This window comes from Miniopterus natalensis, chromosome 9 (genome assembly GCF_054644295.1).
Source record: "Miniopterus natalensis isolate mMinNat1 chromosome 9, mMinNat1.hap1, whole genome shotgun sequence".
In the NCBI taxonomy this organism is placed as follows: Eukaryota; Metazoa; Chordata; class Mammalia; order Chiroptera; family Miniopteridae; genus Miniopterus; species Miniopterus natalensis.
The window spans coordinates 27,187,877-27,202,622 of record NC_142089.1 but is presented as its reverse complement, the minus strand read 5'-3'; the positions used below and the strand labels follow the sequence as shown (position 1 = coordinate 27,202,622).

At 54.5% G+C, this 14,746-nt stretch overlaps 1 protein-coding gene across 2 annotated transcripts; it reads right to left on the bottom strand.

The window, feature by feature from the left end:
• Positions 1-7,422: 7,422 nt before the first annotated feature.
• Positions 7,423-12,343, bottom strand: DMBX1 (diencephalon/mesencephalon homeobox 1). Of its 2 annotated transcripts, none has more exons than XM_016199335.2 (4): positions 12,181-12,343; positions 9,292-9,470; positions 8,664-9,012; positions 7,423-7,859 (listed from the first exon to the last, which is right to left on the bottom strand). In XM_016199335.2, exons 1-4 carry the CDS (start codon positions 12,332-12,334, stop codon positions 7,423-7,425), a joined length of 1,119 nt encoding a protein of 372 aa, XP_016054821.1. In that variant the 5' UTR covers positions 12,335-12,343. The 2 variants fall into 2 exon arrangements, with proteins under 2 accessions (XP_016054821.1, XP_016054820.1); XM_016199334.2 differs by having other exon boundaries at positions 9,292-9,487; positions 12,183-12,334.
• Positions 12,344-14,746: the final 2,403 nt, after the last annotated feature.

The following is a 14,746-nucleotide window of genomic DNA, read 5'->3' as shown; positions in this document are numbered from 1 at the left end:
TGTAATTATTAGTGTAATTATAGCAATAATAACAAGCATTTATTGAGCAGTTACTAAATGCCAGGCTTTGTGCTTAGTGTAGTCGAGATGTTATCTCATTTAATTCTCACAGAAAGCCCTGAAGTACATGTTGTCATGAGCCCATTTTACAGATGGGGACACTGAGCTCCAAGGTCACACTAGGAGGAGGTATGTAAAAGTATACCATGCCCTTAGTAGTTCCCTCCACCCGTCACACTCAGCTGCCTAGCGAGGGATGGGTGTGGGTAGGGACAGAGAAGTCTGAGCTATAAGAGGAAGGGGAGGCATTTGGACAGGTAGGAGAAGCCGGGGGCTTTCTGGAGACTCAGTGTCTGAAGCAACAGAAGGGCCGGGTGAGTGGAGGGAGATTGTGATGAAGGAGGGAGACCAGCTACACAGTTTGTGGTGTCCAGTGCAAAATGAGGCTGCAGGACTCCTTGTTAAGAAATTAAGGAATTCAAGATGGAGATATGAGAAGATTATGGGGCTTGAGCCCAGGGTCCTATGTAGCTACACAGGTCACACACCCAGGAAGGTGGCCCCAAGAGGGAGAACAGTGTGTGAGGATGGATGTGTGGATCAAAGAACAGGGCTGTTATGGTGGCAGTTGGGACCGGGTCTGACTTGCATGTGGGTATTTGGGCAACATCTTCAGCAGGCACAGGGCAGCGATGGAGTGTTTGGGCACCAAGCTGGCAGTGTGGCTGGAGAGGCCTATATGTAGAGGGGACTTGGTGCCACCATCTAAGTGTTGGGGTGGGGGTGCTGTCTGGAGAGTAAGTTGGGAAAATGCACATCTTGGGGATGGGGCGAGAGCATGTGGGACATCCAGGTGACAGACCATGGGCTGTGTGTTTGAGGGCTTGAATGGCAGAGGAGTGTATACGAGTAGGAGACAGACACCCTGAGAATGTGTGGTCCAATGCAGAAGTCAGCATGTCCCATGAGCCTGAGAGGATATATGTGTGAGCACGTGTGGTGTGAAGGGGAAGGGTGTGTGTGTAGTGGGGAGTGTGTGGAAGTGTGCGGGAGAATGCAAGCATATCTCCACCCACCCTCCGGGTGCTGGTCTGCGCTGCCTTCCTTGTTGTGAGGAGCTCCCAGGTAAAGCTGTCCTCTAGCCTGCCCTGGCCCAGCCCCAGGCCTTCATGGGGTCAGGTCCCCTCTCAGAGACGTTCTTGCCAGCTGAAGGGTGGTCAGAGCCAGAAGGCTGCCTCCTAGGCTGCCGGGGTGATCCTGGGCCAGCGGTGTCAGGTTCCCCTTGCAGGGCCCGCCCTCTGCAGCCCTCTGAGGGCCTTTGTTGGAAGTTCAGACAAACTTGTCAGGGAGGCGGGCTGGAGGCTGCCTCCTAATCGGCTTTCCCAGAATCAAGAGCAGAATGAGAGATTGAGGGGGTGGGGGAGACTTCCAGCCCTGGGCAGCTCTGTGGGAAAGAGGGGGGAGGGGTGGGCCTGCCCCCCCCCCAGGGGTCCATCTTCCAGGACCTTCTCAGCAGGTGCCCCTTTCTCAGAGCACTGAAGGAACCAGACCCCTGGACTGAAAGAACACTGAGACCGAGGCCTAAGCACAGGAGGATTTGGGGGAAAGTTTCAGGGAGCCCCCTGCCCTTCTCACCTCACCCACCACCCGCCGCCTGAGCACATACAGTGTGCCTGACGCATAGCCCCTCAGCGCTCCACTTCCTCAAGGCCTTTCTCCTATCCCACCCGAGCCTCTAGGAAGCAGGCTGCACACTGCTCGTGATTCCCATTCAACAGAAGAGGAAACCGAGGACCAGAGCAGGGCAGTTATTTGCACATAGCAACTTGTCCCAAATCCATAATAGAATCTTCTTTGCTTCATAGTGTTTCCCCACGGTCCCATCCTCAGCATTTCCCAGTGAGGTCTCATGTAGACGTGGCTTCATTCGCCGTGTCTCTGCTGACAGCCAGCAAGGTGAGAGTGTGGATTCTGAGGTGAGTCAAGTTCATACCGTGGGTCACCCATTACTAGCTGCCTTCTCTTGGCTGGTGTTGAGCATGTTACTAAACTTCCCTGCCTTCCCTCAGCTGGTGTTGGGCATGTTATTAAACTTCTCTGTACCTCAGTTTTCTCATCTATAAAATGGGGATAATAATAGTACCAACCACACAGAGTTGTGTGAGGATTGAGCGACTCTATATTTGTAAAGTGCAAGGCACAGAGAAAGTGCTATGTAAGTATTTGTTAAATAAGTTAAAGCCTAAGCCAGCAGCACTGATCCAGTACATCCCATCTTCCCTTGAAGAAGTTGAAGGCTCCTCCAATGCGGCAGACAAGACCAGCCTGAGCTCAGGCTCATCCCCCACACTCGCCCCAGCCCAAGGGACCCCATCTACCTGCTGCCAAGCCAGAGACTCAGGTGCACCCTTGACCCCTCCCATGCCTGCAGCCACCTCAGTATTTCTACTTCTTAAATCTCTCATCAGTCTGACCCCTTCTCCCCATCCCTCTTTCTCCAGTCCACGTGGATGCCACCTTCCTCTCACCAGGACATAACAATGGCTCCTCTCTGGTCTCTTGGCCTCTTCATGAACCACCACCAAGCCGCAACTGTATGGGACAGGGTGGGGTTTACTAAAATCCACCCCGTTCCCACTGGAAATGGCTTCCAATGTGCTCCTCCCAAGCCCTTGGGCTTGAGTCCAAGCTCTCGGCTTCCCTTTCTATCCTTAGCCCCTGACACTACCCTCACCGTCCTCAAGCCCCACCCAGACAGGCCCCTGCTCCTCCAGGGTTCAGGGCTCACTCAGCCGACTGGGTGCTATAGCTCTGTAGGTGCCCTGCCTCTCCCAGGACGCCCTTCTCTCTTGCCCTTCTGGTAAGCACTGGAGCTGTGGGACTCAGCTCAAAAGTCTCCCCCCTAAGGACCTTACTGGCCTCCCAGTCTGAGCTAGGGACCCCTGCTCTATACTCCCATAGTTCTTTATTTTTTAACCCAAATTGCCCTATGTTTTAACTGTCTTGAGAGCAGGGACCATATTCTTCTTACTTGTTTCTTTGTACCCAGCACAGGGCCAGGCATACAGCAGGTGCTCAGTAAGTGCTGAGAATGTCTAAGATGTTGGAACTGCAGGGTTCCCTGGCTCCCTCTACACCAGGAAAGGTGTGTGCCATGGTGCTGAGGTGTGTAGGAGGCACACAGTGGCACAGATCCCTGAGGGAGCAGTGGGAGATTTGGGCAGACATTTGATCTGCCAAACCCTGCCAGGGAGGTGGGACAGCAAGGTAGAGGGGGTGCTCCCCCCTCTAATCCTCAACCCCACTGGAGAGAGAGGAATGCATCCCCTGGGGTCTGCCACTGCCCCTGGGAAGTCAAGCAGGCAGCTCCCTGCACTCTGTTCAGACTGCTGGGGTTCTACCAGGAAATCCCCAAGGGAGACAGTCACCCCCCGCCCCAAGCCCCGCCTCGAGCTGGCACAGAGGCCTGTGCACACACTCTGGAACCCGGGGGGAAGGGTGATGAGGCTGCCAGAAGAGATGGCCTCCCATCTTTTTCTTGAAATGCAGAAGGTTCTGAGATTTCACAAGAAGAATTTCTTAGTTTTACCCATTTTCTGCAGTTATTGCCTATGTGCAGTCTCATAGCCTCCCTCTCTCTCTCCCTCTCTCTCTCTCTCCGCCCCCCCTCTCTCTTGTGCATAAGCACATACATACACAAACGCAAGCAGACACTTACAAATTCCTGGCACAGGCTCTCACATGTACGTATAGCTGTGTAGGCCATAATCGCACACACACATACACACCCTCACCCCGACCTGGAGTGTCCTTCATAAACCACAAATCCGTGCTGACACTCACAGCAGAAACCCCTTCTCCACCCTCTGCTTGCTCATCCATGAGGACAAAGTGCTCCCTCCGGAGGCCGCCTGTCCCACCGGAGAACAGCTCTGCCTTTAGATCCGGTTGTGCCTTCCTGTCACGCTCCTTTGGCCCTGCCTTACTTGCTGTTTCCCACAGAACCCCCCACCCTCTCCATCCTACAGACCCACCTCCCAGGCTTCCCTGAAACCCCCAGGTGCCCCCGCCCCTGGCCACCCTGCCACATGTATTTGGGTGAGGTCCACGTGGCCCAGAGTCGATAGACCCCACCCCACCCTTTCCCTCTGCTCCCTGGACCACTCCCGAGTGACACGCCAGCCGCAGGTTGGTCAGGGCAGGGAGAGAGCTCCGAGGCCCACGCAGGAGTGGCCAATCCTGAGGCAGGCCTGCCTCCCTCCCCCACCGGGCAGGCAGTGAACAGACCCTGAGACACCAACTGCTCAGTCTACTGCAGGCATCTCTGGGAATGAATCTGGACCGAAGGCCATGCTGCCAGATTCTCTTTTATTAGCCAAGTAGGACAAAGAATAGGTCACAACGTCACAGGAAGTCAGACAGACTGACCGATACACGGGATAGAATCATGCTGCGCTACGCAGGGGGCGGGCAGGGGAGGGGGGATCTGAGTCTTGTTTTTTCAACTAACAGAATAAATAAATACGGTACACAGTGTTTTTGCCACAGGCTGGCACAACCTCTAAGCACAAATGGTCACAAAACAGCTGGTTTGGAAAGCAGTCTGTACAGCCTGCCGGCCGTGGAGTCAGGGTAGGGGCCCAGGCCCCTCTGGACCATGCTCTGGGGAAGTGAGGAAGCGGAGAAATGGAGACCTCAGGTAGAAGGGAGAGGTGAGGAATGCGGCTTTCCTGAAAAGGACAGTCAGGCCCGAGCATCAGGGTGACCCAGCCAATTCAGCTTCAGTCCCCAGGGGCGGTGGGCGACCCCAAGCCCACACCTTCTGATCCTGTAGGAGACCCTTTGTGTTCCCTCCTCTTGCTCTCTAGCTGCTTTCAGTAACTGAGGCTGGTCCCCTAAACTAAGTGGAGATCTGCCCAGGCTCAGGGACCACATACACTCCCCTGCCTTCCCTCCGCTGGTAGAATTGGGTCAGTTGGATGAGGAAGTGTTGACAGAGATCTGAGAGAAGCTAGGCTGGGTCCTAGGTGAGCCTGGATCCAGCTATGACAGAAAATTACTCTGGGATGAACTTGCCCCTTGGGAGATCAGGGGAGGCTACCTGGAGGAGGTGATGTTTAGAGCTACTGGATTCCAAGGCCTAGTGACAATCATCTGTATCCAGGGACAGGCAAAAAGCTTCAGTCCCCATTCCTGGTCCAGATGAGATTTTGTTCAGTTCAAAATCAGACCTCCTGGAGCTGATCCCAGAGAATGAACCAAAAATTCCTTCTGTCTCCTAAATCTCTGCCACCCTCCTGTCCCCCTGCCTCCTGCTCTGGCGCTCCTGTAGCTGTTGGATTTACCTTCCAAATACCAGATCCCAGGTCCTGCTTCATCTGATCGCCTGTTCAGAAACCCTCACCTGCTACGGAGGTGAGGGCTTTAGTCTGGGCCCAAGGCCCTGAGCCCCACCTCTCATGAGCCAGCCACGCCTTCCCTGTTGTCTACTTAGTCTCAGGCCATTGTTTTGTTCACACAGCTTTCCTGGCCCAGGCTACCATCCCCCTCCCTTTTTTATCCCCATTCAAAGACTTTTCCATCTGCCTCAGCCAGACCCCCAAGGACGATGGGCATCAACTGTTCCGCAGACCAACAGACCCCCTCCTCTCCCACTAGGAGAGGAAACAAGCCTGAGGAATTTCAGATGCAACTTTCCTAAGCAAGGGGTGAAGGGTTTAGCGATGAACCATAGAAGGTCGGAGATCATGACCGAGAATCTGTGCAAGCCAGCCAGCCCCTCCTCCTGCCCTAGCCCGAGGCCTTGTGAAGGCATGGAGGTGGGGTGACCACAGAAGCGGGCACTGGAACTCAAGAAAAGCAGGATCAAATCCAGATTGTCTCAACTTGAGGGACCCATATACTTATTGGGAAACTGAGGCCCAGTGACTGTGGCTGTGCCCATGAAGAGGCTTGCGCTGCAACATCCATTTCTCCACAGCAAGGCAACGGTAACTTTCTAATTCGCACATTGTGTTTTTGAGAGCTGTTTTGTGGTTGCTGTGTTTCACTAAAAACGTCTGAGCACAGACATGCAGACTATTAGAGGTGGACAGGACAGCACAGGCCATCTAAGCCAGGTAAGGACATGAGCCCAGAGAAGCTATGGGCTGGGCTCAGGGTCACACCACTTTGAAAGGGAGTTTGCTGAGCTGGATTCCCGGTCATAAACAGGAGCCCATCAAGGACTGGCTGAACGGAAGCCCTTACTTCAACGCTCTGCTCGGGGACAGACTACACGCTGTTGTGTGGTTTGCACTCATTGCCAGAGTTCAACCTTCCCTCCTGGCTCAGACGCACCTCTGCAGTGGACACTAACTGCTGAGCCACCCCTCCTTCCCCTTCCACCTCCTTCCGACCAGGGCAGTCTCACCAAAGAGAGGTCTGAGCAGGGGCAACAGGCCTCTGTGCCAGACTTACACCTGCCCCAGCCTGATTCCTGCCTCCACGTCCCTCTTCCTCAATCCTAGGACTGGAGCCTCAACGCTGAGAAAAAGAGAGGAAAGAGAACAGACTCTCCACCCCTTTTAGATGCCAGGCCCGGGGAAGGGTGGGTGTGGCTATATCACCTCCCGAAAGGGCCCATCACCTCCACTGGGGATGGAAGGAACAGCTGCCCAGAGAGGGTGCCTGTGGGGGAGGAGGCAGGCAGGCAGGGAAGAAGCGAAAGGAGAAGCAACGACACTAAAACTAAAAAGCCACAACCCCAAACAAAAAACTTGGGAATTGAGGACACTAACACAGCCAGCACCAAAGAAAGAAAGAGGGGGTGGGGATAAGAGCCACGGGACGAAGGGTCCAGAGTGGGGAAGACAGAGGCTGAAAGGAAAAGCCTTAGGAAACAGGGCAGAGGCAGTGAGAGGAGGTCGGGGAAGGGGAAGGCGAGAGACAGAGAGAAGGGAAAGCCGGAGTGAGAAACGGGACTGTAGCCACGTGGAGGCAAGGGTGGCCCAGGAGAAAAGACAGAGTGGGCAGGGGGCCTGGGGCAGGCAAGTGCCTGAAAATATAGTATTATATATTTGTATTTATATCTCACATTCCACACATCAACTTACTAGGGGGCGAAGGGATGGAAGGGAGGGGAGGGAGGAGGCAGCACTGAGATGGGGACCTAGCCAGAGAGTCTCTCACTCCCCCAGCAAAGTTGGGGCACCCCAGCCTCTCGCCTCCTCCCACTTAGCCTCCATGGGATCCAAGCAGGGCCATGCAGAGGGTGTGTAGGTGCGGGCTTCACCTGGGACTCTGGGGAAGGGGGCCAGGGAGCAGGATTCAGGCCCAGGACCCCTGGGCTCATTGAGTTAACTCCTTGAGAGCCATCTGAAGATACACATGGGGCTGGGAGGGGGGGCACCCAAGACCCCCGGCTGGGTGGGAGGCCAGCAGTCAGTTGGGCAGAGTATCGAGTCCCAGGGAGGCTGCGTGCTGCTTGGCCCGAAGCCGAAGGTTCTCGATGCTCGTGGTTTTACTGTTCAGGGCAGCTGAGGCAGGTGCCAGGCCTGCCGGGGGCGCGGGGAGCAGCGGCGACCCCCACACACCCTGATGGGCAGCCGCGGCCGCCGACAGGGACTGGTAGTATGACTGGCAGTGCAGCGAGCCCAGGGGGGCCATGTTAACGCCCAGGTAGGGCACGGCGGCGGCGGGGGCCGGGCCCCCTACTTCGAAGGATGAGTAGTGCACCAGGTTGTTGGTGGCCGCCATGTGCTGACGGAATTGCTCCTGCAGACGGAAGAGGCTCAGGGGGGATGAAGAGTAGGAGTGGGAAGGGCCCAGGAGGCTGCCCCCGGGAGCTGCAGGAGCCAGGGCCAGGCTGCCTGGGGAATCTGCAAGCAGAGAACCAGGGACTCAGGACAAGGGCATTGGTCTGCCCGGAGAGGCTCCCCAGCTTTCCCAGCCCCTTGGCGCTGATGACAAAACAGGCTTTGGCTGAAACCATAGTCGCCCACGTCAGCCGAGGCACCCCCTGAAGCATCCCTCAGAACCTGGCAGAGAGGAACCCAGGCTTCCTGCGAGAGCCCCAGGGACCCTGCCAAGGCTCCCATGTGTGACTTCTTGGGATAGACTTTTTCTTTTCAAGGGCTATCACCTCCCTTTCCGGTCTCCTGTCCATGGCTCCCATCCCGCTCTAGCTCTTAGCTCACAGCCCCATCCCTCCCTGCCTGGACTCAGGGTTTGGTCTGCGATATGCCTCCTGCTAGAGCTGTTACTTCAAAAACAGAAAAACGGCTCCGATTTTCTGCTGCATGTGGGAATCTCTGGTACTAATAGGACACTCACCCAATATGCCCCCAATCTATACTGGTTGCTAACGTACAGGAGTATGTCCAGAATGGTTGATAAATAGTTTTGCCCTGAGTTCCCCAAGTACCCCTCCTCTGCCACCCAGCCTCATCCCCCAGACCTCCAAGACCTTCCCAGGATTCAGCAGCTAAAGGGTGGCCACCTGGCATAGGCCTGCTATGGCCGAGATCTCTCAGCATGCTATGGTCATGCCCGAGGCCTTGTGTTAAAGGCTGACTCTACCCCTGCTCTGACCCACCTCACATACCCAGGCCCCTGTCTGGCTGGACCCAGTTGTTCTCCCTGGGCTGGGCCTCAGCCCACTCACAGCACCTGCCCAGCCTCACCTGCCTTGGGGCTGCCCCTCTTGCAGCCCAGCCCCTTGCTGTCGGCCCCAGGGCTCTTCTCAGTTTTGGGATCCTCGGCCCCTGCCCGGGGGTCCTCCTCCCGGTCTGGCTGGTCCTCAGGGGCTGACTCACTGGCCGACTGCTCAGACAGGCTCAGGTGCATATCAGCAGGGGGGTCACCGCTGGGCAGGCTGGGGGGTTGGTCGGTCTCCAGCTGGCTGTCTGGGGTTGGGGCCTCGGCCTTGCCTTCCCCGTGGGAGCCCTCAGCCTCCTTCTGCTTCTGGAGCTGTTCCTTCTGCAGGCTGCGCTGCTTCTTTCGGAACTTGGCCCTGCGGTTCTTGAACCACACCTAGGGACAGGGAGAGGAGCAGTAGGAGGGGGAAGGAAAGAAGCGGAGTTGGGGAGCTGGGTGCTCTAGGAGGAGACGTGCATAACATTGTCTCTGCCACTCTAGGAAATGCACACCTTCAATCCCTTCTAAAACTCCCTGCTGTCACTGTAAGGGTTCACGGAGACAGCAGTTACACTTCGGCACTGAGGGCTGAGCTGCTGGCTCCTAGATAATGGGGAGCCAGGCTGATGGGCTGGTGCTTGTCTGAAAGTTCTAGTTAGAGGAGCGGGGCCCTACCTGCACCCGGGCCTCAGGCAGGTTGGTGCACATGGCCAGCCTCTCACGCATCACCACATCCGGGTAGTGAGTCTTCTGGAAGGTCTTTTCCAGGGCCTCGAGCTGCTGAGCGGTGAACGCCGTGCGACTGCGACGCTGTTTGCGGTGCTGGGAGCCATAACGGGCCTCTAAGATGATGTCTTGAAATGTACAGCCGTTGGAGGGCAAGGAGAGGGGGCCCATTTAATTATGGGAAATAGGTTTTAAATCTTACCCTGCTCTGACCCACTGCGGACACCCAGGCTCCTGCCAGAGCTGAACCCTGGCCCTTTCCCCTTGGAAATCACCCATCCCCTCTCCATAGGGCTAGGTTTTCAAGACTGTACCACCGTCATTCACTACCAGGTCCACCGAGGTCTACCTCATCTCCATGAACAGCTGTCAGCAATGTGATTGGGTGGGGGTCTTTTTTATTTGGTTTGAGTGTTGTTGAGCATTGCCCTAAGATCCCTTAAGTCCCAGGATACTTTGGGTATAATAGTCTGAGTCTACATGATGCCAATAATCTGTAAGTCCATGTCACAAAGGGTCTAATATCCTATGACCCTTAGAGTCTGGATACCAACAGAACTCTGGCCCCTGAGCATGAGCTGGCAGGCTGTGAGCTGGGACTTTTCTGCAAGGTCTAACTGGGAGATGTCTGCTGGGTAAACAGCATTCCTTGGCACTTGACTCTCTCTCTCTGCTGGGTATGAACCTCTTCATCCCACGTGGCCTGTGAGTCTCTGAAGGTAGGACCTGAGGCTCCTGTTCTTATGTCTCATCAACAGAAAGCCTGACCTCGTACAGGGCCCTGAGAGCATCAGAAAGGCTTGGTGCATCCAGCCTTGACCCTTTTGGCTGTTTCCTCAAGGAGGAAAGGAAGGAGACCAGGTTCTAACCACTGCAGGCTTGGAGGGGAGACAGGGTTGGTGCACTGTTGATTTAAGAAAACCGCCCAGGGTAGATGTCTGCCTAGGGCTGGTGTCTAGTCTCCAACCCTTCTGCTTGACTAGTCGCTGGAGGAAGGACAGTAACCTCTCTCCCCAGCCTCCCATCACCTGCAAGTGGGTCCTGAACTGCCTGTGTCAGCCCTGCCCTCCAAGAACTGGAGAGTCACCCACAACACTCTCGATGAGGAAGGAGGCAGCTTGGTGTCCCGGAGGCCTCAGACTTTGGGCTGCTCCTTCTTCAGTTTAAACGGAAGCCCTGAACACCTCACAAACGCCTGGACTGAACCCTGAGCTCACACTAGTCAGCCTGGGGCAGTAAGCCAAACCCTGGTAGGGGAAACGACAACTCAGCATCCTGCTTCTGGCTCCAGGGACTATAAGGGGTAGGTGGTCACAGTCTGGGAGACCAGGCAAAACGTCCTGCTGGAAGGCCAGGCCTCCATACAAAGGCCCGTCTGGATCTCATGTCCCTCTTGCTCAAGAATTAGAGAATTGGGAGGAGTGCTGAATCCTCTAGTTCCTTGGCACCCCCTCCTCCAGTGGAGGTGAGCCTCCGGCCCTGACTCCTCCTTTCTGGGTCCTGGCAAGGTCTAAAAGAGTGGGAGTGACTGCCCTGCCTTACCTTCCAAGCCCAAACCCCTACCCAGGCAGGGTCCTCATATCCCATCCCATTTCTGTGCCTATGCTCATGCTAGTCCTGGCTCCTTGACCTTTTAAGGCCTGGCTCCTGCTCCATGACCTCCAGGAAGCCCTCCCTGACTACAACAGATGATCATATTGCTCTGAACAGCCCCACCATTTGATCCTGGGCCATGTTCCTCCTGCCGTACCCTCTCATGGGTGCCCCCAAATCCTCTGAGGATTGCCTAGCACAGGGCTGGGCCCTCATGTAGTCAACAGCTCCTTAGGGTTTAACCTAGGACAGGAAGGGGGGTTGACATCACCTCCCAGTAAATCACACTCTTCACCTATGCCATCAAATCCTTCCCATGCCCATTGAGAGGCTATCAGGACAGGCAACAATCAGTTTAACCAGGAGTTGGGGTTGCGGTTGGGGCTGGGGTTGGGGTTGGGGTTGGGGTTGGGGTTGGGAGGACTAGCCTGCAGCTCCTTCATGGGCACTTATCTTGGGACTTGGGTAATAATGACCTCTGAGCACCTACCAGTCTCTGCTGAATATTTTGCATAACTTATCTCAGATAATTTCCCAAGCATCCGATGGGTGATCACTGCCATTGCCCTCTGTTTACAAACGGGGAAACTGAGGCTCAGAAAAGACAGGTGAGTGGGCAGACCCTGCAATGACTGCAAATCTGACTTCAAAGCTCATATTTTTCGCTTATGTTCCAACCCTCCACCCCACCTCTGCCTAAATTTAACCTGTATAAGCCTGTTTCCCTGCCCATAAAAATGGAGATAATAACCTCTCCTTATCAGTGTGAAAAGGTTTGATGCAGAAAGAGAGAGAGAGAGCATACCTCACACAGTGCCTGGTACATGGGTATATGAAATATGAGAGCTCTCCTTATTTATATTACTTCCTGTACCTGAAATAGCCTCCCCTGGGCACTCCAGCTACTTCCTAGCTGTAAAATTCTGGGCTAGTCCCCCACCCTCCTACCTAAATCTTCATCTGTGAATAGGCTGATGAATCCCTCACCGGGCATTTGAGGGCACAGGGCTGCTCCAGCGCCCAGCATAGTGCTGGCAACAAGGGGTGCTCTGGGTAGCCACACCAGGATCTTGAATTGACATCCCCTCCTGTTGCTCAGTGACCTGGATCTTCTCGAACCTCCCATAGGAAACTTTCCCGGTGTTCCTTCCCTCCTATCTCTGCCTTCCAGAGCCTCCTCCCCCAGACCGCTCCTCCCACCAACCCTCCCGGTCCAGGCCCCAGGCCCATGCCCACAGCCCTTACCTGCCAGGCGCTCGGCCAGCGTGAGGGCGTGCACCGACGGCCGGTAGTCGGGGGCGTGCTGCGCCTGCTGGGCCGCCTGCTGGTGCAGGTTGTACATGGCGCTGAGCGAGTTCATGGCGTGCAGCGAGTAGCCATTCACCCCGTAGTGCTGCATCGCGGCATGTGCCTGCAGGCAGGAAAGAGGGAGAGGGGACTAAGGCAGGGTGTCACACACTGCTCTGGGGGAGACGCCCCCCCCAGCCCAGACCTTGGACGCCCGCCTCCCCCAAGAGCTTCTGCCTCCCCATTGGGAAGCAGCCCATCTCGCCCACAGTTGAGAGCAGGAGGTTATTTCTTCACCGGCAGCTCATTCATTGATTCCTTCAGCGGGGCTTGCTCAGGGCTTAACGCTCTGGGCTCTGGAATCAGGCTGCCCGGATGGAATCTCACTAAGTCACTTAACTTCTCTGACCCTCAGTTCCTCCATCTGAAAAATGGGGCTAACTATAGCATTTGTCTCGTGGGGTTGTTGCAAAGATTAAGAGAGCTCTTTACAATAGGGCCTGGCACACGGCATGTGCTCAGAGATGTGATTCGTTGTGATCTGTCAATTTGCTTGCTGTTTTATGCAGTCACCTCCCCATTTGCCCACCCAAGCCCTTACTCATTTGAACATTCATAGATTCATTTAACAAACATCCACTGAGGTCCACATGGGGCCAAGTTCAGAGCTGGACTGGGGACATTGAGGCATTTGCTCTGATGGGAAAGTGGATTAAAATCCTAACGTGGACCAGTCAGTGTGGTTCAGTGGTTGAGCATTGACCCATGAACCAGGATGTCACGGTTTGATACTTCGTCAGGGCACATGCCCCGGTTTCGGGCTCTATGTCCAGCAGGGAGCGTTCAGGAAGCAATCAATCGATGAGTCTCTCTCATCATTGATGTTTCTATCTCTCCCTCTCCCTTCCTCTCTGAAATCAATAAAAACATATATTTTTTTAAAACCCTAATGTGCTGCGTAACATAAGAACACTATTGTAATGACATTCCCTACCATTACCTCCCTCCATTCGCACCATATGCCCAGGAAGCAAGCAAACCAAGAACAATGAGCCCCGTTTACAGATGAGTCTACTGAGGCGTAAAGGAAGAGCAGTGACACATCAGAACCATACAGCCAATTCAGGGCCCGCCCCACTCCACAGTGCTTCAGCCTCATTCCTTAGTGGCCAGTTCATCTGAGAACACATCACTCCTACTGAGACCGTTCAGATCTGCCAGAGGCTGCCAAAGTCCCATCAGCCCAGGTCTCCTCTAGACCCTCACAGTCCTCGTCTGAGCACCCACCCTGTGTCAGCCTGAAATGTCATCTTTGGAATATGGTCCAAAGTCTGCAGACTCCCAAAGACACAAAGGTATTTCCTGTTCCCTGGGTGTGGTGGGGGAAGGGAAGGTTGAGGCAATGGAAGGTCCATTTGACAAGAGGAAGAATGGGCCAAGGTGTCCCAGCTCCCCACCCTCACTGAAATAGGCTATCCAGGACCAAACATCTGCAGCACACATGCGCAAACACACATAGGCAAGCACACACGCTTCATGCGCAAACACACATGCAGAGATATTCTTGGCAAGGCATTCACAGAGGCAGTCACTCACACACAAACTCAGCAATAGTCACAAATTCGATGTCATTATTGCCACTGCCACACACAGACGTTCTCACAGATGTCTATCCAAGCAGCAGATATGTCTACACCAAGCATTACACACACACATTCACATATTACACATGTTCATTCAACAAATATGTATTAAGCACCCATCTACTAAGTACCAAACAAAGCCCCTGCCTTTGTGGAATTTGCATTCCAAGGGAGGAGAGCTATGTAACAATAAATAAATATGTATAATAGTGTTAGACGGGAATAGTGCTCTGAAGAAAAATAAGGCAGAGTAGAGAAAAACAAAAAGAAAAGGCAGGCCTTGCCGGTGGCTTGGTGGGTTGGGGGGTCATCCGGTACACCAAAAAGGTTACAACTTCCACTCCCAGTCGGAACACACACCCAGGTTTCAGGTTTGGTCCCCAGTCAGGGTGCATGAGAGAAGCAGCTGACCAATGTTTTTCTCTCACATCGATGTTTCTCTCTCTCTCTCTGTCCTTCTCTCTCTAAAATCAATAAACATATCCTTAGGTGAGGATTAGAAAAAAGAAAAGATTATTTTAGAATATGTGGTCAGGAAAGGGCTCTCTGATGTTTGAAGTAAGCCATGAGCAGCTCTGGGGGAAAGGCTTTCCAGGTGGAAGGAACAGCAAGGACAAAGGCCCTGAGGCATGAACAGCTGGGTATGTGTGTGGCACAGCAAGAAAGCCAGGGGAGCTGGAGCAGAGACAGGGAGGGCGCTAGTGGAGGAGAGGGGCTGGAGGAGAGGAGGGGCCAGATCCCTGAGGGCTCATGGCCCATTGTAAGGAGTTTTAATTTTACCCTGCGTGTGATGGAAGCTCCTGGAGGGTCTTGAATAGGGAGTAACATGATCCGATTTGTTGTTAAAAGCTCGCTGTGGCTGCTGTATGGAGAAAGGACTG

What these genes read in the sequence shown, in the direction of transcription:
- DMBX1 (XM_016199334.2), bottom strand. Translation starts at nt 12,334, where the DNA reads ATGCAGCACTACGGGGTGAATGGCTACTCGCTGCACGCCATGAACTCG. An exon ending in ACGCTGGCCGAGCGCCTGGC is followed by an intron (nt 9,488 to 12,182) that starts AGGTAAGGGCTG and finishes CTTGCCCTCCAA; the next exon opens with CGGCTGTACATTTCAAGACA. An exon ending in TGCCTGAGGCCCGGGTGCAG is followed by an intron (nt 9,013 to 9,291) that starts GTAGGGCCCCGC and finishes CCCTGTCCCTAG; the next exon opens with GTGTGGTTCAAGAACCGCAG.